Source organism: Malurus melanocephalus, unplaced genomic scaffold, assembly GCF_030028575.1.
Source record: "Malurus melanocephalus ecotype Western Australia unplaced genomic scaffold, MMel_1.1 scaffold_137, whole genome shotgun sequence".
Taxonomy (NCBI): domain Eukaryota; kingdom Metazoa; phylum Chordata; class Aves; order Passeriformes; family Maluridae; genus Malurus; species Malurus melanocephalus.
In genome coordinates this window covers 606,192-630,244 of record NW_026623369.1, presented here as the reverse complement: position 1 = coordinate 630,244, position 24,053 = coordinate 606,192, and the positions used below count along the sequence as shown (strand labels likewise).

Here is a 24,053-nt window from a genome sequence, read left to right as displayed (position 1 = left end):
TGAAAGATTCCTTTTGGCTAAGGAGATTCAGGCCTGGCTCACCTGGCCTGAGTTTAGGTAACTCTGGGATAGCTGAAGAGGTATGGGAAGACAGCAAGTGAGGGAATAACAAAGTGGTGTCTTTAAACCAAAAGGGTGCTAAGGTCAGTAAAACAAAGGCTTCTAAAAATCCCTTTTTTCTACAAAAGGAGCCAAGTATTTTCAGCAGACAGATTGTACCTGAATGTAGCATTAGGAAGTTAGTATATAAATTGTTGTTGTGTGATAGGAAAAGAAAATGCTATTTATATTATTTGAGAAAAAAGTTTAAATGTCTTCTTGTTTAGGAAACAATAAATGCAATAGATTTTTTTGTCTGAATCAGTCTGACTGAAAGTTCTATCACTGGGACAACAGAAGTTTAGATGTGGCCTCTGGGGGGGCTGTATTCTGTGGAGAAGATGCTAAAAAAACACTGCATTTTCTTTGAGCTAAGAGTATGTAGGTGTGCACAGAGAGTGGAGATGCTATGTGTGCATCTAAGCAGGATACCTACCTCTCAGGTTTTTTTGTTCCTTATTTGCTGAACAAAACTGGATGTCCCTGCTTAGTCTCTACTTAGCATTACATTCAGCAAAGCTTTCTTTTCCTTGTTCCATATGCATCCCATGGAGTGGATAAATTTTGTCATTGAGCAGGTTTCTACAGATTTTGCTCAGCAACGATAAAGAACTGCTTTATTTAGGTTCCTAAGTTCTTAATTAAATGATATTTAATTATTATTTAATTTTTTTTATTTTCAATTGTTTTTGCTTTTTCCCCACTAACTATCCAACAACTATCCATCCACTTTGAAAGTTWCACTCTAACAATGGTTCATTTACTTATGAGTTACCCAATAACTCTGTGTTTCCCAGAGTTAGCCTGAAATGTTTCCTAACTCACCTACAGACCAAATGCATGGCATGGTAATGCAAGTGACCTACTTCTCAGAGAAATGAGTGAAATCCATTTCTCCAGMAGCTTTGCTCCTTTTCCTGGATTCACTGATAATTTTGCCCTGATCAAGAGCAACATCCTATTCCAAACCTTAGCAGAAATTCCAGGTTTGTGCCAAACACTCTCAGGTGTTTGAAGTCAGCYTTGTTCCATTTAATTAACAAATAGGGAGTACCAGACAGCACTTTCCTCATCAGAAACGTACAGAAGCTGTCTGGATTGCAAGTGCAGAGCAGGACCATTGACAGCTGAATATATTGATTTTTGCAGAGAGAAGATATGGCTGTTTATTGTTGTGACATGCTTGTTTCTGGGAATTACTTCCTCAGAAGAGCTGAGAAGAATGAAGAGAGCTGTGGATGCTGAAGCTTTTATGAGTATTGTAAGTTACTTGGTAGAGTGACCTCAGCATGGGTGTTACATGTGTCTTACAGCTGAGGATTTCTAATTGTTAGAAGTGACGAGGTAGATAAGCTGTCTATCCTCTCCAGTCACTCTACATATTACTGCTTTCTCTTCTCTTCTGTTCTCTTCTGTCTGCCTGTGTAACAACCCATCTTCTGTCTGATAGAAATTAAAGCAAAAAGTAAATCTCCAGACTTAATTTCCTTTAAAATATCACTTACCAGCTTGCTATTGTTGGCAGTACCTTACCTATCTGAAAGAATGACTATTTGGAATGTCAGCATTTCATCAGCAATGAAGCSTATAAATAACTGCTGGTGACCAGCAGAGGCCAGAAATGGCCAGCTTTTYAAGAGAATACCTCTTGCCAAGCAAGCTGGCTTAGGTCTTTAGCCCCTTTTTAAAATCTTGGGGGTTCTGTCTTGCCTGACAAAATACACTGAGTAATTCTCTGTGCCCAAATTATAAAAAAAGCAGTCCTCTTGTAAAAAAAAACAGATTGAATGTTACAGGTCAAAAGCAATGTTTACTTCAGAGCTTAAGATGGGCTGTGCTAGGGATTTCCCTTGCAGCTATGCAACCGCCTGATCTTGTTTTTTCCAGACTGTAGTCAGCTTTTCAGCAGTGCTCGTTGCCTCTGTGCTGCTCACAATGCCATAGTTGTGCAGCTCTCTGAGTTTCTCAAAGGTAGATTAAATAAGCTGGTTCCAGGCTGTGTTGAAGCAATTCAGAGGCAAATCAGAAGCATTGCACCTGGGCAGCTCCTCATGTCAGCCCCACACTTCATCTCAGCTCATKAACTCCTGCTATGAGTTTATAGTGATTCTTGTGTCACCAGAATGCACAGGCTTGTGATGATGGTATGGCAGGAGTGTGATAGAGGATAGTAAAACCCTGGATAAAACATAAAAAAGGAAATCTGTAGTTGCTTTAGGGTTACATACATTCAGATGCTTAATGTATGCAGGTTAAATCCCCAGCTGTACCTGATTTTAACATTTTTTCATTGTGACTACCTTATAATATATGAAATGGACTTGTGCAATCAAATGCATTTGTGCCTTCTCTCTTAGAGTGAGCTCATTACTTACAAAGGGTACCCCAGCGAGGAGTATGAAGTGATGACAGAAGATGGTTATACCATTACCATCAACAGAATCCCTCATGGTACTCAGGATCAAGAAAGCCCAGGTACAGTTCTTTAATATGACACAAAACCAGCCTAGTGGGGCATATCCCCAAAAGTTACCTTGGATTTGTAAAACATCAGCCAAAACTTGTATATATAAGTGAAATTTTAGCAGACAATTCTGTCTGCCCTCAACAACCTGCAAGATCARAAGAATTATTGTCGAGCACACCTGWTTTTGATWAAAATCCACTATAATRTGAAGCATATGATTCCTAGTAAGARTTGATGARTAAAAMTTTTAAAAGAKAATTAAAAATAGGATAAAGGTTGCYTGATCAGCTARTTTTGAGGAAGCTGTTTCAGGTTCTAATTTTGCTTTGCTGTTGCTTACACCTGGTTAGCATCAGTGTCTAATTCATATTATGGGTAAAGGAAACCTCTGAAAACAATCCCACACCTTCATCTCTGTATCAGTGTTGAAAATCTCAGGCTGAGCTATACAAGCAATGACCAGAGGGTGCCAARTGAGTTTTCTCTGGTCTCAGACAGATCTTTCCATAAATCCTTACAGAAGCTCTGTAAGTTGTCTTTTACAGAAAGAGGTCTTTTTTTTCTTATGATTAGTTGATGCAGGAAAAAATCCCAGTATTGAATATGAGAGAGTAATGTCCCTGAGCTGCCGGGAAATTTAAAGATAAAAACAATTATAAACTGTTGTTTTGGTTTTGCTTTTTTTTTTAGGTTCAAGACCTGTTGTGTTTCTCCAGCATGGATTATTGGGAGATGCTAGYAACTGGGTCACAAACATGCCCAACAACAGCCTGGGCTTCCTGCTAGCTGATGCTGGATTTGAYGTTTGGATGGGAAATAGCAGAGGGAATCGCTGGTCAAGAAAACATSAAGAGTATTCCATTGATCAAGATGAATTCTGGGCTTTCAGGTATATAGAACCACTGARGAGCATATCCATTGCCCATCCTTACATATTTATTTCATCTGGCTAAATTGGGGATTTATATATACTGCTTTTTAACAAGCACTCTTTATATTCGCTTTTGCAAATACAGGTCCCCCTATAAAAGCATGGGAACTCTAATAGTAATGGAGGCTGTTTTAATTACTGCTTGAACAGGTTCTTACAACCAAAGGCATAGCAGCAGAACAACCCAGAGGAATCTGCACAGGCCATCTCCAAGCCATTCCTCAGCCCCTGGAGACAGTTTTGGCAACTACTTAGAAACACTAGTCTGTATAATRGAAATAACACAAAAAATCTTGAGTAACATCTTCCATATCCAGTGCCAGAAAAACACAGAACTTGGAAGAATTGAATGATTCACTAACTTGTTCAGACTGTTTCTTTGCTGACAAACCATTAATATAAATATGTGAATTCAGTTTGAAATCTGATTTTTAATTTATGCATGCCTCTCTTTCAATATCCTATWTGCAGTTTTGATGAGATGGCAAAGTTTGATCTTCCAGCAGCAATAMATTTCATTCTGGAGAAAACAGGACAGGAAAAGTTGTACTATATTGGCTATTCACAAGGTACTACCACTGGTAAGTTACACACAAGAGAGGAATTCTTTGGGAAAACAGGATAAAAATGTGATTCGAGATACTGAGTTACTGAATGTGCCTGAGTTTTTCATTAACTCTTTATAGATGTGAAAAATAATTATAAGAAATTTTCAACATGTAGGAATTTTAAATTTATTATAAAAGTAATAAAGCATAATGTATGCAAAGCACTGTTACTGAAAATCTTTTGACTAAGAATTATACTGGAAATTATTGTGTGTGGGCCATGAAAATTGTTTCCATCCAAGATGCAAGGGTGTGCCCAACAGAAGCTGGTCAGTTGACCAAAATGAACAAAACAGGTAAATGAGAGCACAGAAAGAGAAGTTGGCCAGTTTGGGCCAGATGTTCACRTGAAAAAAGAAAATATGAAATTGGATTGATGGGAAGAAAAACAGCTTCTCCTCCCAATAGTATAAGAAATGCATGAATGTACATCAGAAGTGTACATTTATGTTTAATCAAATCTGGAAGAAAGCTACAAAATATAGAAAGAAACATCTCTGAATGGGGAAAAAAGCCTACAATTTGGTATTTTATGGAGAAGAGAGATATCATATAAATCCAGGCTGGACCATAGTCTCTGAAGAACTAACAAGGTTTGCTTCTGAATTTCAATGTGCAGCATATCATGTACTAACACTGAAAACAGTCTAGTGTACAAATAATGATTTTTTCTTTAACTCCTCTCTTTTGTTTTCTCAGCTTTCATTGCATTTTCAACAATGCCAGAGCTGGCTCAAAAAATCAAACTCTACTTTGCATTGGCACCAGTCACTGCTATTAAGTATGCTAAAGGACCAGCAACAAAACTCCTCTACCTTCCTGAGAAAGTGCTCAGGGTATGTGATATCTTGGTTTCCTTCCATATACTTGTTTGTTCAGCTCTTAAAATGGACAAACAGAAAGTATGGGRCTTCATGAAGTGGACTTATTTGCATGTGGGTGGGTTTACTTTGTGACTGAGGCCTTCAAAAGCTCAGACTGGGCATTAAGAAAAGCTTTCAATCCAAGGAAAGAGCAGAGCACGGGCACAGGTCACCCAGAGAGGTAGGGAGAGGCAGATCCTCAAACGTTTCCAATGAATCCTCCAGGCAAAACCACAACTGATATACAAGCTTGAATTATGAATTTGAGTTAACATTTAACTTATCTCTTCATTATAAGTGTTGTAACCAAATTGAGTAATGCCCAAGAAGGCTGATGCAATGTAAAACCAAGTAATTTCTCACTAGTTTGCAGGAACATCATCTAGTAAATGGAGAAAARGCAAGTAAGAACCACTGAAAATTGCTGGAAAAGAGAAGTGTGTGCATTTCTGAATAAAAGTTACCTTTGTATTTCACAGGGTATGCTTGGCAAAAGGGARTTCCTTCCCAAGACTGAGTGTCTGACGAGGATAATAGCCCCTGTCTGCAGCCACCGAGCTTTTGCCAGGCTTTGCAGAAGCGTCTTCTTCAATCTGGGTGGCTGTAACCTGAAAAACATTGATGTGGTAAGTATAAGTCTCACCAGCTCTACTGGGAGTTTAAGCTTACRCTCCCAAAACTCTCCTTCTACCCTGCAGTGAATCCTGAATTTCTCTCAGTGTCACAYAGCAGGGAACAGTCCCCACTACTGAACAGCAGTAGCTGCTGATGGCCCTGTCATTAGCAGGGAACCACTGCCTCTCCTCAGAACAGCATTTGTTCTAAAGCTGACAGCTGCTCAGAGCACCCCAAARTTCTGCAGTCTGCCTTCTGCCAGACCTCATCCAGGGCACCATGTTATGGTCCATATCRGTCTCATCAGAGATATTTCATATGCTGGCACGCTGAAAAAGAGGAAATACAAAGCCTACCTGCGTCATGTTTTCTCTTTGCAACAGAGAAAGGAACACACATATTTTTCCTTGTCCTTGTTCTTCTTGGAATCAGGAGATGTGATTCACATCAGGAATGTGCCCAGAGGCACAAGATACCTTKGGAGTACCTGAGAGAAATTGAAATTGGCAGACATTGGTAGGAGAGCATTAAGACATACCTGGGCACCTCATGCTATGTCCAGCTGGAGGTCAAATCACTTGGGCATCAAAATTTTGCTCCAGCATTTAAAAAAAAGAAAAGCGTGTTTGCTGAGGAAGGTTCACAAGCAGCTTATTAAGAGATTCCTGCACTGCTAGGGTGTGTCTTATTTCAAATAGTGCATTCCTCAGTTGCATTTACCTCTGCTGTTCTATCCAACAGAGATCCTCTCTCACACAGGATCTAACACAGAATTCTGAAAAAAAGTCCCCAGACTGGGGTTTAAATTGCTGTCTTTCTATTCTATCCTTCTCACCTGTACATTCTATAAGATTTTCAGTCATCCTTGAAAATGTTCTGTTAGGGATTGCTCTTTCAATGCTACTCCCGATCTAACACATTGCCACATGTGGAGTAAATCTGAGGGAGTCTCCAGTCATGCCACTCCAATTTCTGTTGGTTTTATCGATACATGACACTGCTGTAGCAGATTTTTTGATGTAGAGCTGCATAGACTGGAAGAAGGGAATGCTMACAGAATATTTTCTTTCAGAACCGAATCAATGTGTATATTGCCCAAACCTCTGCTGGAACTTCTGTGCAGAATATAATCCACTGGAGTCAGGTATGAGCAAACCCCTGGAAGGTAAAATAGGTGCTCACCTTGAGCTGAACTGAGAGGTACAGAAATAACCAGCTGTGAAGCCATTGCTAGTTCTGGGAAACACAGGCATCTTGTGCTTTGAAATCTCCATTCAGAACACTATTCTTCATTGCTCCTCCTTTTGCCAGCAGGACAGAAATGCCCTGTGTAYATTTGAATTCAGATACATTTGAAACCAACGATGAAGTGCTGCATTTGTGTAAAAACACATATGCTGGAAGCTGTGTGYGCAGGTGTACATATCACTGTTCTTATTGTGCATCCAGTACCTTTTACAAAGGATGTGCAGAGTTCTGTAAGGAGTTTACCTTAAGAAATTAGCCTTGTTTCCAATATGGTGTCAGGAAATGAGCAGGATTTAGGCTGACATGTAAATTATCAAATGTTAGTATTAAAACCCTTTTTGTTTCTTCTCTCGCTTTCAAGGCTGGCAGTATCTGGACAACAATAGAACCATAAATAATAAATCACTTTATTTTTTCGACTATTTATATCACTTACCTACAAGGTACTGCYATAGCACCTCTTCAGCAGCAGTGCTGATGGGAGCTGCCTTTCGCACTGAGGATCCAGAGCCAGGCTCCCTGTAAGGAGCCTCAGCAAGGCAGGTTCCTGGCAGCACCATGGGCTCAGGGATGTCACAAGRAGCAGCTGTGAGCACACAGAACTTGCAGGAATGTTCGTGCCCTTCCCAGCACAACAAACACACTGATATGTTTGAGTAACATCTGCACAGGAACTTAATCAAAATCAGATCATACTTTTGGCTGGGAGTTCACAGTAGATAGTAGGTTTGATTAAGATGCTTTTGTAACCGTGACATAGACCTGTAAAGAAAAAGGTTTACAAAAGCAGAGGGGGGGGAGCTCTGCAAATTGAATCAGATGTAGTTCAGCMTCTAACCACAGACTGCAAGCACAAACATGCAGAACTAATACTTCTAAGCCTTCGTTGTTCTTWCTGTTGTTACAWCAAGGRAGCTAACGGACTTTCAATACTGRGATTCTGGTGAGGGTGTCTCTCAGRGTAGTAATAATTCATGCTGCAGGTAAAGCCAACAAGAGGAAGAGCTAGAAATGGAAATTTGTGTATTCAAAATAGAGTGGGAAGAGAAAACATAAGATGGAGCCACTCACAGAGCTGAGTGTTGGCAACACGACTGTAAGGATAGGACAAGGCAGTAGCACTGAGGCAAATGTGCCGACAGCAGCTGTTAACAACAGTTTTACAAACTTGGACAAATTGCCTGTGAGGACATCCTTGGGTCTTTCTGCAGAAGATGTGATTTTTTTTTTTATTTTTTTTTTTTTTTTTTTTTTTTTTTTTTTTTGTTATGCCAAGAACATTTGACTCCTTTTCACTGTTTGACACTTTTAATTAATTAACTGTTGGCTCTTTCGTAGCCCTTAGAAGAACTTCTGTCTGGGCTTTAGATTGGAGTCAGAGGCTCATCARGGAAAGAACACATAAACTTCCCAAATTATGGCTTTATAACTATCCTTCTCTTGTTCATCCTCTTAGGAGGCCCAGTCAGGGAAGTTCCAAGCTTATGACTGGGGCAGTTCAAAGAAGAACATGGAAAAATACCAACAGGTATGTTTTGGTGAAGCATCCTTCAACAGCGCAGTAACACACAGAAAGAGGAAGACACATTTTCAGAATATAAGTAAATAAAAGTATTACTAGTTTTTTACTTTGGAAGTCAACAGAAAAAGCATGCAAGCACTAGCGGCAATAATAACTGTAACATGTTTTAAAAGAAAGAGAGAGAGAAGGGAAGAGCAAAACTTTTCAATTAAATGATCAATAGAAATAAGAAGAAGTAAGGGCTGGAAAGATAGAAAATTAATTTTGAAAAAGAAGAGTGCAGAGAAAAGAACAGAAACATTTTGCCTATTAGTGGAACTGAAACAGATGACAACATTAGGAATAGGAGAACTGCAGAATTGATAGTCACCCCTAGATGCTGGCAGCCAGAGGCAAAAGGACTTCAAGCAGATCCTGAGGAACAATTCCTTTCCATTCAAGACTCTAATCCCATCCTTGATCCTCCTACCCTTCAGGTCTCCACAACAGCCTGTCATTATGAGTTACGTGTTTTAATGATGACTTGCATGAAACACAACTTCCTTTGGTTTGCCTTGAATTTGCTTGCTCCTGGGAAGTCACTGGATGTCTTCTAGGTTTTGTGTTTGGGATAAWCACTTCTGGTGCTATACCTTCATACTATTTGTCATTGTATAAACCTGTCTCCTATCCTTGCTCCGGCCTCTATTTTCTGAACACAGAAGTCCTAAGTTGCTTTCCCTCTCCTCCTACCATTCCATGATCTCCTCCAGAAGCCATTCCATGATCTTTTCCATCCTTATCACATGTTGTGTTTTCTCTCTAGCCCATGTCTTCCACAGCTGACCAGCACTTCAAAAGGACCATGATGGGGGTTTATCCAGAGGCATCCTGACATGTTTTTCAGGCTAAGCTTCCTACATGAGAGGGCAAGGATCCAATAATAACTCTTTGTCAGCTCAGGAGTTGTTTTACCTTGGGCTATGCTATCAGTTGAGTAATCCCTGTGAGCATGGACAGAAAGGGCAAACAAGGGAACTTCCTTTCTCTTCGGTTGAGACACCTCTACTTTGAACAGTGACAGAAGAAAGCCACAAATTAAGGTTAAAAGTTTGCTCTGCTCCCCTGGACATTCATTTCTGTACTGCTTCATGTTTTCCAGACTATTCCTCCTCTCTATAACGTAGAAGAGATGACTGTACCAACTGCAGTATGGACTGGGGGGCAAGACCTGCTGGCAGATCCCAAGGATGCAGCCATTTTATTGTCTAAAATTAAGAAGCTTATCTATCACAAGAACATTCCTGAATGGGCACACCTGGATTTCATCTGGGGATTGGATGCACCTTTGCAGGTGTACAATGAAATTATTGATCTGATGAAGAAGTATCCTTAACCCACCACAAAAAGCATTGCCTGACTCGTTCAACACCATTTAGATTCACAGGGTACAAAAAATGCCTTCTGTTACATCTGGAGTCAGGGAAAGGGTTCCTCCTGCACACTCCATGCCTTTTGCATCCTGGTAGTGCACTTCATWTTTTCTGGCAACCTTGTGGATCTGTAATACTTTTTCAATTGATACAACTTTGATTCTGCAATAACTATACTTTGCTAGCAGGACACAGGGTTTGCTTGCAGCCTGCTCTCTTCTCTAGACTACAACAGTAATGAAAGCCCTTCCTTTCCCTGGATACATTCTGAGATATCTGTATTTTTTCCATTCTTCATATTATATCTCAGTTTACTGGGTCACCAGTTATGTAAAGGCATAGTGTAATCAAAAACTATTCTAACAGTTGTGGTATTGAATGATTTTATTATTAAACAGATGATGAACAGAAAGCAGAAACTGTGCTTATACAAAAAAGAACGACCTCACTCCTGAAAAGAAGATGGCTTATCTTTGAAACGGGACTGCTCACTGTTTTCATGAGGAAAAGCAAGGGACACAGGGTAGACCCAACAGAAAAGAATAGCCAGTCTCACAGTTCAAGCATACACCTGAAAGCTGGGAAACTTGGCTTCAAGGTTCACCTCGAGACAGAAAAATCCTTCCTGACTCAAGCTTAATCATTTTGGYAATGGCAGCACTTCCATGGGACAGTTTAGTTCAAAGTTACACCCTGAACCCAGCAGAAATCTCACACCTCCTGCTGTTTCACGTGTAAGCTACTGCCTATCACAGAGCTGAGATGTTCTAACCTTTGTCACGGCTCTGAGCAGCCTCTTTGGAGTTTAAACACTAAAATGAAAAGAACCCAAACATTGCTAGAAAGAATCCATTCTATTCATGCCAAGTATATTTAGAGCACTTTGACCACTACTGGAAAGAGCTGCTTTCAAGACAGTGATGAAGAATTATTCATCCTATTAATTTCATGTGGTAACTATGACTCTACCAATATCGTTTCAAATAGGTACTTACKGCACAAAACCACTCAGTCGAAGGGTAACCTCTGTGGTTATTGGGTTACAGCATTGTAGGGCACCATCCCTCCAAAACAAAATGCCTTTAGCTTCACTGTGAGAAGAAACACTGTACATTTAGGGGGGTTCCTTTCAGCRTGACACCCTCATTCTCCATTTCAATGAAATGTTAATGTAGGCCAGGTCTGGGGTGCTGACCAGRGCAGTGCCGCTGTCACACTGGAACAGTTCACCGGTGGCACTGTGTGACCAAAGGACCAGTCCTCACTCTGCATAATGGTTCATTAGCCAAACAAGTTAACCAKGGCTGCTGCCACTTCTGTACCTTTCCTTTCCAAGACAAACAGCAGGCCTCTTTCATCTCCTGAGCCCACTGCTGAAGCGTGTCCTCTTTCCTTCTCCATAAATATAACTAGAGTTTGGTCCAAACAAAACAGCTCCCCTCCAGACAAGGACATTCCTTCYACCAGATACAAATTCCTGGAGACAAATACCCTTCAGAGAGTCAATCTTTCAATGTGCTCACTGCTTGTAGGGAAAATGTATGAGGACTTGGGACCTACTTTGTGAGTTACCAATGCTTTCCATGCTAAATGAAACTACATCGGATGTGAAAGTAGGCAGAACATTCCCTAAAGTCATCTAGGAAAGAGATTACAATTGTGCAGGTGTTTTGCAACCTGAGACATCACAGAGGAGGCAGGGAGTTGAATTTTCTGGAAAATCAGTAAAAGCAGGTTGAGCAAACAGCATTGGACACATCATGGGGACTGTTGAGCCCACCTTGACACATGAGAAGGATTGAGACATCGTGTGGCAGAAGTACTTCTGAGTGATTAATTATTGTTTGATGATAGTTATTGTCACTTACAGATATCAGAGAAGTCAAGCTATAACGTTTTTCACTAAGAAGTTATCAAACTGCTTTTTTCACTATCCCAAACAATGTTCTTTAATTTGTGTCTAAAGCAGAACTGTTGGTGTGCTGTCACATTCTGTCATCTCACTCCTTCCTCCAGTAGTCAAAGGCATCATATTATTTACAATGGTGTTCCCAAGAACACATGCCTCTTATCTGATGTTCTAAAAGATCATCAGTCCATGATGAAACTCAAGTTTTTCTGAAGACACTCGTGAGTTAGTTGGCTGAGCAGGCTGATCCTCATGTAGGAGGATTCTATTTAGTTTATAGCCCTGCTGCTCAAGGACATGGAACAAGTCCTTCTGCCCGTAGTCATCGAGCCAATCTCGGTGAGGACTGAGCCCTCAGGCTGACTACAGCTAATTCAGCCGTTAAGCARAGATCTCCAGATACTGKGTTTTCAGAGGTGATGAAAATGGCTGATGATAAACATGAACCCGTGTTTGTTCTCTCGCTGAGAGAAAGGTTATATGTTGTGTTCAAGCCTTCTTTGGCACTGGAGTGTGGTTAATACTGAATAAGGAGGGTTTCRTGAGTTGTGCTGCTCACTGGTAAAAAGACTTAGGTCAGTCTGCAATGTTAAAGTTAATATAAAACAAATGAAAAGCAATAGCAGGGACAGTGTTCTTGAGAGACTATGTCAAGAAAAGCTGGACTTCCTCCTTCTCATCTCAAAAGATTACATTTGAAGCAGCCCCTCAGTTGGGCAACAGTACCGATCACAGTCTGCCGCAGCTGCAGCAAACTGCAACTCCCAGATCCCAGCGAAACCTCCTGACCACTGATTTGTAGGTACTCTGTACCCTCTCCTGCTCCATGGTGCTTTTTGGGGTTGTGAATGAAACCAGATCATTGTTTTCATCACGAGGATTTCCCCACTTCTGAAATACTGCCAATTCAGCACTTAAACACGCTCTACAATACATGCTGCCAACTCATGACACTCATAGCTGCTTCCCTGGAGTGCTCATTTTGTTTTGACTTCCTTTTATCGGCGCAGGTTTCTGCCAGTGAATCAGTCTGCTGGTGGAGACGGACCAGGGACCGTGGCAGCAGACAGACCAAGGCAGTGGAAGCAGAGGTAAGTTGCTTGTACATACATGTTCATGGCCTCTTTCTCTRTTTCCTGTCTCCCTAAAGATTTGCTGTCTTGCTTTTGTGCCATTGGTTGTAAAAATAAGCAGTGTTTCGCGTCTCTCGTCTGTAATCCTCTTGCTATGCACAGAAATGCTTCTTTRCTTAAGCTAGAAGGCAAAGAAGTTTGACCTGCACAAAAGGAAGAAAAATAGCAACTATTTAATTTTTTTCTACTTGTTTCCTTCAACCTGCGAACAGGGAATGAATGTGCAAATATTGCAACAATGCGTGATCTGGATGTCCTGTTCCTTCCGTATAAYGCACATGCGTGTGTTGTTCATGAGTAAGGCAGCAAATTCTCAGACGTGTTTAGTCACAGTTGCTCTTCTGGTTGGTGTGTGCATGTTTTACAGCTTCTATGAAATAGATTTCAGACTGCTTAAGGCACAAGGATGGAAGGACAAATTTTGGATTGGCTTGCATCTTACTTTCACTGAATCTTAAAAGTATGTAGAGGAACTTGCAAGGGCATTTCTCTCTCTGACCTTTTTTCCATCTGTGCATGTTTTTTAATGATAGTTTACCATGCTCAATAGTTACTTATGGCTTCATCTCCCTAGCTGAAAACAGCTSTTCACGTCTTCTGTCCTTATTCCTAGAGTTTAAGGAAACAGTGGCCAGCCAAGACTGATGCTACTTGGCCCACTGCAGCTGGTAAAAGGTGAATACCTGGAAGTCCATAAGCCATGCCAGCTCTGCCAGRTGATCACAGAGTGCACTGAGGAAAGTTTATCTCAACAAGAGGAATAATTTAGCCTCTGCAYTGCCTCAATTAGTCTTGGTAGTGATTTGAAAACAAGATGAGATATTAGCATAACTTTTTCTTGCCAAACTGAGATTCCCAGGGCAGGGAGAGGGAGGCAGATTTTACTCTGACTAGAACAGAGTAAAACAGCAGAAAGCAAAGCATTGAGTGTCACACTGCCTGAGCATGTAGTTGTGAGGCTTCCTGTTTTGACAACAAAAATTAAGAAGTATTTGATGTACAAAGGGAATCTAATGAAGTGTGTTTTGATGCTAAGTTTAACGTTTTGGGTGTTTCCAAATGCTGCCTCATTTCAGATGTTTGATGACTCATGAGGTTTGAATTCTGTAAATTTGTTCAGTCAAATTGAAAGGTTAAATTGAAGGTCACTAAAAGGCATAACCTGTTTTCCTTGTTTACTTTTGCCTCATCCCTCAAATTCTAGTTTTCTTCCCCATTACTTGATGGGAAATAATTTCTTATTTTTTCTTGATCTTCACACTGAATATTTCTGAGTACAAATAAACTTCACAGGGCACCGTATCTCATCATAGCAGATGTTCTATGCTAGAAGCAGACTCCAGAAACATGTGGCTACATGAGAACCTCTGTTCATCATTAAAAATTGCATTCTCCCTGTGTAATGCCTGGTTCCAGAGAGACTTGTCTYCTGAGTCTGCTTAACTTCCTAATGAAAACTGTAAGACAGACAGGTCTCCTGCAAAATTTGCTTACAAATTGCCCCAAATCCATTACATCTCCTCACAGAGCTCCTGAATTATTCCTGGCYCCTTCATGAGCCTCATTACCTGATCCCTCACCCCAGCACACCCTGACAGACACAAGAATAGCATTTGGTCCTGGAGGAGGAGGGGGCAGGTTAAAAGAGAGTCCATCCTGACCATCTCTCACCTYGCTCCTCGACAGACAGGAAACAAACAGCTCTTCCTTCTCCTTTCACCTCTCCTGCTGGCAGAAGGGTGGAGACAGATAAAGGCAGACAAGCTGCTTGATGGTCATCTCAGGTGCTCCTCTTCTTTGTAAAGCTTCTGCTAGGCTCATGGCAAGAGCTGGCCCTGTCTGCCAACTATGGGTCCCTTGAAATCTGCAGAGTGCTCAGGCATATCCTTGCATGGTATCCCCACGTGTTTTCCTGTCCTGTTCTGCATCCCTACCTGTCAAACGGGGTGAGCTGTAGAYAGCCCCTCCTCACCCAGCTACTTATTCTGGCAGCCCTTGGGGAACAGACCTTGGGCAACCTTCAGGAGACTCCTTTGAGACTTTCCACACTGCTTTCTATGCAACAAACACACCCCTGCATGTGCTCTTCCACACAGCCCCAAGATGTGGTGCCTCCTCGTGCTGCTCTGCTCCCAAGGAATTGCCTTTTCTGCGGGATTCACAGCAGCCTCTGCTCGGAGTGTTGGCGCAAGCTGGCGCAAGAGGACTCGCAACCCCGAATGCTTCATGAACGTTGTAAGTTGGGTCACSTCTCCCTTCCTAAAGCTTCTCCCTCACTTACACAACTAACAGTCCTCGTTAGKAAGCCGTGAAGAGCCCCCTCTGCGTTTCCTGTTTTCCCAGCCTGCTGTTTCCAAAACCACTGCCTTAGAGTCTCTGCCTCAATGAGGGCTGGCTCTGTCTGTGCCAGGGACAGATGTGCCCCTTGCACATTGYATGAGGACAGACATCAACCACTGCAGTGGGCACAGCTGCTTTTGGCTGCAAGGCTAGGAAATTCCCCAGAACCTCCTGGGGGGCACTGCAGATCCAGACTACGGAATTTGGATCCCAGCAGCCAGACTCAGCCCTGGACTGTGGGAGCATAGACCACATGCTCCAGTCCATACCAAGCTGAACAATTTCTGCTGCCTGCRTTTAGGGTGAACCCTAATGAATGTTTGATAAACGTGGAGCTGTGACATGCTACTGCATAACGGGAGGAGACTGAACCTGGCAAGTGATTAAAGAACCCTCCGGCACTAGCCTAGGAAGGAATAAACCTTGATTTTCCTATCCAAACAGTCTGGGCTGCCGCAGAAAAGAATTCCTTTGCAGTGGAAGCAAAGGCATGTTTCTCAAGTAATCTCAAGTGAAGCAAAAGCTTGCTCTCCTATAACAAACTCTTTGCTCAGAACAGTGGTAAGGGAGGCTTGAACACCTTCAGATTCTCACAATGCAAACAAATCCAAAATGCCTTGCCCTGAGTCACCAAAGATTTCCTCAGAGTACATGCAAAATTAGGTGTAGGTGGTCCCATTAGTTCCTYTGATGAGATCTCCACCCTTGTTTGTTTTGCATGGCTTGCCTAACCACACGTTGGCAAGGAATCATCAGGGACCATCCCCAGAGCTTTTGGCATTGTCTTATGCAGATATGGTTGCATATTTAATCTCTAGAAAATGTGTGATCTGTATCAGCCTTGCACAATACAACCGTTTCCCAGAAGGGAGATGGTCACTCAGCCCMGTCCTGCTTTGTCCCATAATAGGGGACCAAAAACCAGACAACTAAACAGGTCTGAAAAGGACTTTGTTTCAYCTTATTACAAGGCCTGTAATGTTAATTCTCAGCCATGTTTTTTGTGGCTGGGGCCTGCACTACCATCACAGCACATCCCACATCCACGCTGCTCATCTTGGTTAAGCTCCAGAACACGACAACTGGCAGGATAACAAACTCTCCTTTGGCTTTCCACAGAGTGAAATTATCAGATATCAYGGATACCCTAGCGAGGAATATGAAGTTACAACAAAGGATGGATACATTCTTAGTGTCAACAGAATTCCTGCTGGGAGGAATGCCCGAAATACAGGTGTGACAATATTATAGGACACAAGGGAGATCTGAGAGACAGCTCTTACATGGTTTCCCCATCCTTCCCCTTTGCTTATGCAGTGGCATTTTCCACACCTTTCCATCTTCACAAGAGCACCTAGTCAGAAATACGACTTGAGTACTGAGTCCATCTGAAGTCCCTACATTCAGTGTGTCTCTTCTTATTTCAGACTTTTCTAATATTTTTGTTATATCCAAGGGTTGGTTTTTTTTTTTTTTTTCCATCAAATGGCCTGGGGTTGGACTGGTAAACTGGATTTGGAAAAGTTTTGCATTAACAACCTAAGTAATATGCATATAAAATAGTAGCCTGACAACAAAGCCTCTGAGTTTAGGCATTTGAATATTAATTTCCAGGCTTTGGAAGGACAGAGAAATTCTTAAGGAAGGACGTAAGAGATCAGGTCATCAGTGAAAAGCAAATGCATTTCATCAGTTTCATCACATTTTCTGAACAAAATGAAAATTTCTAGCTGGAATTTGCGYTACTCTGTAGAGTGCTACTTTGACTATTACTCCTTGTTAGTATTACAGAATAATTTATTTGGATGGCTTCCCCGATATGGATCTCTTTTGGAGATATTTGGACCAACCTGATTCWAAGAGTAAAGCTAACTAAATTACATCAGGGGTCTCTCAGCCCTGCTCTTTGGTTACCTAAGCATGGATTTCCTTCTTTAGCTTAGTTTTCCTTTGTCTTCCATATACTGTTGTGCCTTCAGCAGCTTTCMGCTTTGGGTAGATGGTTTCAGCATAGGGGCCTGTAAGTCGCTTTCCAGTGCAAGAAGTGGTAGGACAGGCATCCTCAGTAAATTCTTTATTTGCCAGACCTGTCATAAAAKGGCTATGAAATGTCATAAAATTGTTCCTGCTAGTATGGAAAAAAATCCTTCCTGTTCCTCAAAACAATATCTGTGTATAGTTCTCCTGGGAGCTTCTTGAAGGAAATCTCTCRTAAACTGAACTCTGCACTCCAATATTAAATACACGTTAATTACTGCTCCAATGTAAGAATATTCAAATCTTTTTCAGGGCAAAGGCCTGTAGTGTTCCTACAGCATGCTTTTCTAGGAGATGCTACTCACTGGATTACCAACCTGCCCAACAACAGCTTGGGCTTCCTCCTCGCAGATGCTGGCTGTGATGTCTGGCTTGGAAACAGCAGAGGGAACACTTGGTCTATGAAACACAAGACYCTCAAGCCCAGCCAGAAAGAGTTCTGGCAGTACAGGTACTCTGTAGAGAGAGAATGACTAAACATAGAAACTCCAAGGGGATTAGATAGCTTCAGCCTGGCGGCTTTCACCAGAACCAGCATCAGAACAGGATCTACACCAAGCCAKGAGAGTAAAGAACCAGAGAAAGAGGGTTGTTCACTGCCACTCAGAGTTGGGAGCATTGGCTGGGGGAGAGATTTCAGAGACTGGGAAATGAAACAGGATGCTGAGGGAAAGGGACACAGTACTGAGAGAAAGAGCAAGAACCTCAGCTGGAACACRCTGAGCAGCCTTGTCTAGAAATCCATTCTCTCACAGTTGAAATCAACCAAAAAAAGAATGTGTTTTGCAACCCATGAGGGTGAAAGCACTGATGAAATTCAGTTTCCCAAGGGCTGCAGCTGTCAGGTGAAGCTGGCACCTTCTCCACAGACAGCCCAAGGCATCAGGCAGCCTGGCTGCAAGGCTGCATTCCTCTGCCCACTTTCCCATCTCAAGCAAGGATGCAGACACAGTGTGCAACCTCCTCCTTCAATGGGTCCTGCTTGGTGCAGTGAACAGAGCTGACAATCASTAACTCACTGTGATAGTCAAACTGTCTGCCAGCTTTTTGTGTTTCTCCCTGTAGCTTCGATGAAATGGGTAAATATGACATTCCAGCAGAGCTGTACTTCATCATGAACAAAACTGGACAGAAGGATATTTACTATATTGGTCACTCTGAAGGGTCAACTACAGGTAATGCCAGGACACTTATTYATAACCATTTGTGTTTCTCTTTGATTGGTAGATTAGTCTCCCCAATGATTCTGTTTTTTTTCTTGTTTGTAGAGAGCTAGAAAAACATAGAGGTTTTTCCAGGTTGAGATTTGGAAAATATGCACAACTTTTCTAAAATCACCTTTGGTTACCCTTAATAAACYAATAATAGAAGTTGCAGTGATAGTTCAACTTTTTAAATAATTACAGACATAGAAGTAGTCATTTAATTCTGGTACTGGCATTGGGTATTTTTCTCAGCAACAGGAATTTTCATTAAGTTCTTCTTTCGTATTAATGCAGACAATTAGAATTATAGAATCATAGAATATCCCGAGTTGGAAGGGACATACAAGGATCACTGAAGTCCAACTCCTGGCCCTGCCCAGGCCAGCCCCAACGTTCACACCATGTGCCTGASAGCRTTGTCCAAATGCTTCTTAAGGTCTTCAGGATTGGTGCTGTGACCACTGCCCAGGGGASCCTKTTCCTGTGAACAGGATGGAAAAACTAGGGAGAMAAAACAGCCCATATAATATGTAATTTAAATTAATACATTAATTTAAATTAAATTGCTTGAAGGCAAGGAAAAATAACTTCAACATTACTACAATTTAAAACACAGTTCATGAGTGGCTATAACTGGCCACATTGCTGTTTAAAAATGTAGTGCCAGAGACAAAAAATTAGGAAAGAAAAAACATTGATAGTTTATTTTCTCTTAGGTCCAGCCTTTGGCATTACCATTTCATGGCCTCTATGCAGTTAACTTTCTTTTAGCATCAGTTGRAAGTTTTTGATGGTTATGGTTTATGTATAAAGTCCATGAATGGACATTAATTAGAAAAGAGCAACTGCTAGTTCATTAGTGTAAACAACCCAGAAAAAAAGAGAGGCAAATGTGGAAAAACCATATATTGTCACAAATTCTGATCTTTTCTCCCTATGTCTCTCATAAGAGTATTTAAAGACCCTCATGGCAAAACGAATCAACCYTCTAGGCTTTTTTCATCTGTCTGTGATGCAAATAATCAGTTGAAAACACTCAAAGGTGCCATTATCAAGCTAATTACTCTATAGTTTCATGAGAGCATAAACATGCACAGACCTTTAGAGACTCTAATTTGAAAAACTCATTCTTTTATGAGAGTTTCTTGAACTTTAGAAGGAGTTGATGTTATCTTCAAAACCTCACTGACATGTTGCCTACAAAAGCTGTTCTGATAAAGGCAATGCCCAGACATGCTCTAAACCTCAGAATKAACTTCTCCTTCCAAATAAAATTCRTTTCAGGACACAGCTTCAACACTTTCCTAAAGTAAAACATGCAGCACAAATATGAACAACAGACAATGGGCTGCAAATCTCCTATAATTTCTTGTTTGCTATCTGTTAATGTATTTAAGTTGTCTGTGGAGGATATCATCACTAACTCAGGCTGCCTTTTCTATGTTTGCAGGCTTTATAGCATTTTCTACGTACCCTGAGCTGGCTAAACAAGTGAAAGTGTTCTTTGCTCTGGGCCCAGTAACTTCATGCTCACATGCTACAAGCCCTCTGTTTAGCCTAATAAATCTTCCTGAACCACTAATCAAGGTATGTAATTTTTCCTTCTAAGAGATCCAATGCCTGGCTACCCTTCACAGGGTTCACTCAGCCTGAAACAAAGTGTTCCCAAACAAGTGACATGCTGAYACTGAGCTTGGGATGAATTGAGTGCTCCCAAAAAATCCCAAAATCTGTGGGGAAAACATTCAGGATACAGAGCCTGTAGCAGCAGCACCAAATGAAGCAGACTTGTGAAACACTCTCCTGCTTTAGGACTCTRGCTGTTTAACTAAAATTTTGCTGGCTTCATGCAGGAGGAACTAAACTAGARCTGAAGTAACAGCCATGACAATCAATAGGACTTATTAAAATGAGTATGCAATAAGGTCAGTACACTAGAAATGGAAGGATGCCTTCCTTGAAGATTGCTGATAGTAGTATGAAGGAAGAAGAATAAATGATGCASTGTGGGGAAGAGGGTGTTCTAAGGGGCCCTGTGGGGGTTAACTGTTCCAGCACTCTTTGAATACTGTGTTATGAAGGCTAGGCCATCAGCAACGATTTCCTGCACAATATTTTTCTGTAACAAGAAAAAAAGGTGTTGCACTTTTCCTTTCCCTCAGTTAATATTTGGCTCTAAAGGAGCCGCGCACCAGATCGAATTTCTGAGAGGACCCGTGACACAGCTCTGCACAAGCCTGGATAAGTTTTGTGCCCATGTTCTCATTTACATAGCTGGAGGCAGCATAAAAAATATCAACATGGTAAGTGAGAGCACCTCCTCCCAGCAGAACTAAAGGGATTGGGGCAGTTACACCACACTATCCTGTCTAGTTCCTGTCACACAGGTAAATGCACACAAACCACAACAGAGTTCTCAGCAGGCTCGGGCAATGCCAGGACATTGTGTGCTGTCAACAGCAGCAACATGACCAGGGCTGGTGATGGGTGGGRCTCACAGCTGGCACATTCCAGTTCCTGAATTCCTGAATTCAGATTGGAGTTGTATTGTTTATGTCAAGATGTGCCCTATTTTGGGGCCAAGCCAATTAGATTTCAGTCACACAAAGATGTTCTTTAAAAAGARACAATGAACGATAGAGTCAGACTTCTTAGCAACACAGTTGCCAGTTTCTTTCTTTTCCTTTCTTTCCATCTTTCTTTCCTCTGAACACTGAAATAGCTAAAAGACAGGAAAAAAACCCCTTTTTTTGGGACCAAAACTTGGTCCCAAAGAACTACTGTAAGGGGCATTTTCTTAGTTTTGTTGAGCTCAGAACTGGAACCAATAGTTCAATTCACAAGGTGTAGAGCTACAGAAAGCCCTTCCATTGTGCTGAGGAGGGCAGCACACCTGCAGTGAGATTCACAAACACTTGAGCATCACTCAGAGGGGGCAGGAGAGACAGCAGAGTTTTCCCTCTGCTTGCCAACATATGAATGCTGTGGTGTCAGACCCCTTTGCAGTAGCCARTGTAGAAGCTGACCTGTTTAATGTTTGTTACTGCACTATCTGTAACAAYAGAGCCCATTTTTTAAATCTGTAACCCTTTTAAAATGCACATATGGGGAAGCAGTTAGAATCAAAGGTTCAATGCAAAAGCAATTAAAGGCATTGCAGCTTTTGAATTGCACAGCTAAACCATTCAGGGTATTTCCTGCCTTGATTAAGCCACTAGTGTGGTTTTCAGAGCAAGAAAACATAGCTGAGGAAGAATCCAGGGAGAAGGAATTGGAATGAATTGGAATATCTCCTTAGCAGAACTATAAAAAGTGTTTTGTAAACTGACCCCTTTAATATTAGAAACTCAGTTTCTTCCCAGTTTTATTATGCCACAGAACTGTGTCTCTGTCTTTACAAAATTTCTGCTTTCTCTCCAGAGTCGAATAGATACAATCGTGGGACATTCCCCAGCTGGAACATCAGTACAGAACATTATGCATTGGCGACAGGTATAGTTATACACTGACATGTCAACAATCCCTTACTATTGCTTTTTGTGCAACTGACAGCCWACAGGAAAATCCAGAGGCTGTGGATTTGGGAAGCTGGCCATCATACCTTCTCACCTGCTGCCATGAGCACATGCACATTTACTATGGTCTAGAATATAGATATGCTCCTGAAAACATGAGTCCCAGCAGTCAGTCCCTCAGGATACAACTAGCCAGGAAATGGACACAAACCATGGACAGCTGGTGACTCTACAGTCTGTTTTGCCAGTGTCTAACAAAGTCAGGTGGATACAAATCAAGCACAGACASAGCAAGATAGAATAGCAAAGACAATACAGCATGCAGATTTTTAGCACATCCCCAGCTACTTAAGCCCTTCAAGTAAAGGTTTTCTAATCTGACAGCCACTGGCTTTCTCTCACCCTTTATATTACACACCACTCACAAGTGAAATTACTTGTCATGTTTGTGCAAAAAATTAAATTACCAAAACAAACAGAAAATTCCAGGTATCGACTCACCAGTCCTTCAAGGCATGTTACACTAGGCTAGTAACAGCCCTGACACATTAYAGACATTCAGGTTCTCTTTCCATGGGACAGTTGAACCCTACTCTGCATGAMAAACAGGGATCCCAACTTTAGTTACCTAAGGTAGTAAACCAAAATTCTAGGTAACAAAACATRTTGAGGGTGGAATACAAGGATAAAGACAGAAAGTTAGCAATAGAAAAGGAGATGAAGTCACTTACCTTATGATTGATCCTCAGTACCCTGGAAGCCTGCAACCAGAGGAAGGCGTGGGAGAAACTCACACTCTGCCACCTGAGCCTTAMCTCACAGGCAGGAATGTGCATCCTGCACTCTACTTCTTCATCTCATCGCTTTTATTTTTTCTGTTCTTTTAAAAGCTAGCGCATGAGGACCAGTTTAGAGCTTATGACTATGGCCCTAAGGAAAACATGAAGAAATACAACCAGGTAAGGCAAAAAGACTTCTTGGTAAAAGTATGAACAGAAAATTTCAAATTTTAGCCCTGTGAGTACTAACAAGGGAGAGAGTGGTCTCAAAWAATGTTTCAGCTGAATCACATACACGTGTGAAACTCTGTTCACAAACAAGGCACAGATAGACCCTTTCAACAATTAACACAAGTTCCTTTTGCTTCCCCTACTGATAAGGGGATGTGCCCAGTGACATCAGCTTACATGTCATCCCAAAAAGGCTAAGAACCATACCCAAGTCCTAGGACTGGGTGAGCACAGAGCTCTTCACTTCCCCAAAAATCCTCAAAGTCTGCCTTTCATTTAAGGGAGGAAATTAATTTCAATAGCTACAGTGACCTCTCCAATTGACTGGCAATCATTTAATTTTAACCAGCACATTGCAGTGTCCTGTGCTGCACCAAAATGCTGCTTTTCACAGACAGAAAGGCTCCAGAGCTACTATCAATCACTTCTATCTCGCACACTGTCTCAGAAACTTTCCAGAGTGAAATTACAAATGGTCAAATTATTTCCTTTCCACTCAAGTTGCTAGCATTAAAGCTTAGACCAAAAGRTGCACTCCCATGCCCCCAAAAAATTACAGATCTCGCCCCAAATACACACAGGAGAAATCTCCACAGTTCATAAATGATGCATACTGTCACTGCTCTTTGCATGCCCACACCTCTGAAGAGCACAGTCCAGGGTCAAACTGCAAGGCAGCTCTTCGCCATGATTTGCAGAAAGACACAAAAATAGGATGGGTTATTCCATAGATGGGGAATGGGGTCAGGGCCATGAACAATAAGAGGRTGGCCTTCATCCTTATGGTTTTACTGCAGGCAGTGCAGAAGCGAAAGACAGGGGTGCTTTGCACAAAACCTGCTTTCTAAATACTTCTGATAGAGCAACATTCACTCAGGTCTCCTCCCTGTCTTACAGACTGCTCCTCCTGAGTACAAGATCGAGGAGGTAAAGATACCAACTGCTGTTTGGAGTGGAGGACAGGACACATTCGCAGACCCTAAAGACACAGCAAAGCTGCTTCCTCGGATTACTAATCTCATTTACCATGAAGATTTTCCTGCATGGGGACATCTTGATTTCATCTGGGGCCTCGATGCAACCGAGAAAATGTACATGAAAATCATTGAACTAATAGGAAAATATCTTTGAAACCATGA

At 41.6% G+C, this 24,053-nt stretch overlaps 2 protein-coding genes across 2 annotated transcripts; both read left to right on the top strand.

Moving 5' to 3' along the window:
- Nucleotides 1-1,135: 1,135 nt before the first annotated feature.
- On the top strand, nucleotides 1,136-12,196 carry LOC130576384 (lipase member M-like; the record flags this gene model as incomplete). The annotated part of the gene is made up of 9 exons (XM_057371009.1): nucleotides 1,136-1,360; nucleotides 2,457-2,574; nucleotides 3,257-3,455; nucleotides 3,969-4,078; nucleotides 4,805-4,941; nucleotides 5,448-5,594; nucleotides 6,656-6,727; nucleotides 8,288-8,359; nucleotides 9,495-12,196. Coding segments are annotated over 9 exons (1,314 nt in total), but the record flags the coding sequence as incomplete, so codon positions are not given.
- A 488-nt stretch (nucleotides 12,197-12,684) lies between these two features.
- On the top strand, nucleotides 12,685-24,053 carry LOC130576367 (lysosomal acid lipase/cholesteryl ester hydrolase-like). Its single transcript, XM_057370971.1, has 10 exons — nucleotides 12,685-12,765; nucleotides 14,904-15,042; nucleotides 16,267-16,381; nucleotides 17,437-17,635; nucleotides 18,250-18,359; nucleotides 19,840-19,976; nucleotides 20,552-20,692; nucleotides 21,810-21,881; nucleotides 22,795-22,863; nucleotides 23,812-24,053. The coding sequence occupies exons 2-10, from the start codon at nucleotides 14,911-14,913 to the stop codon at nucleotides 24,043-24,045; spliced, it is 1,209 nt and encodes a 402-aa protein (XP_057226954.1). The 5' UTR covers nucleotides 12,685-12,765; nucleotides 14,904-14,910; the 3' UTR covers nucleotides 24,046-24,053.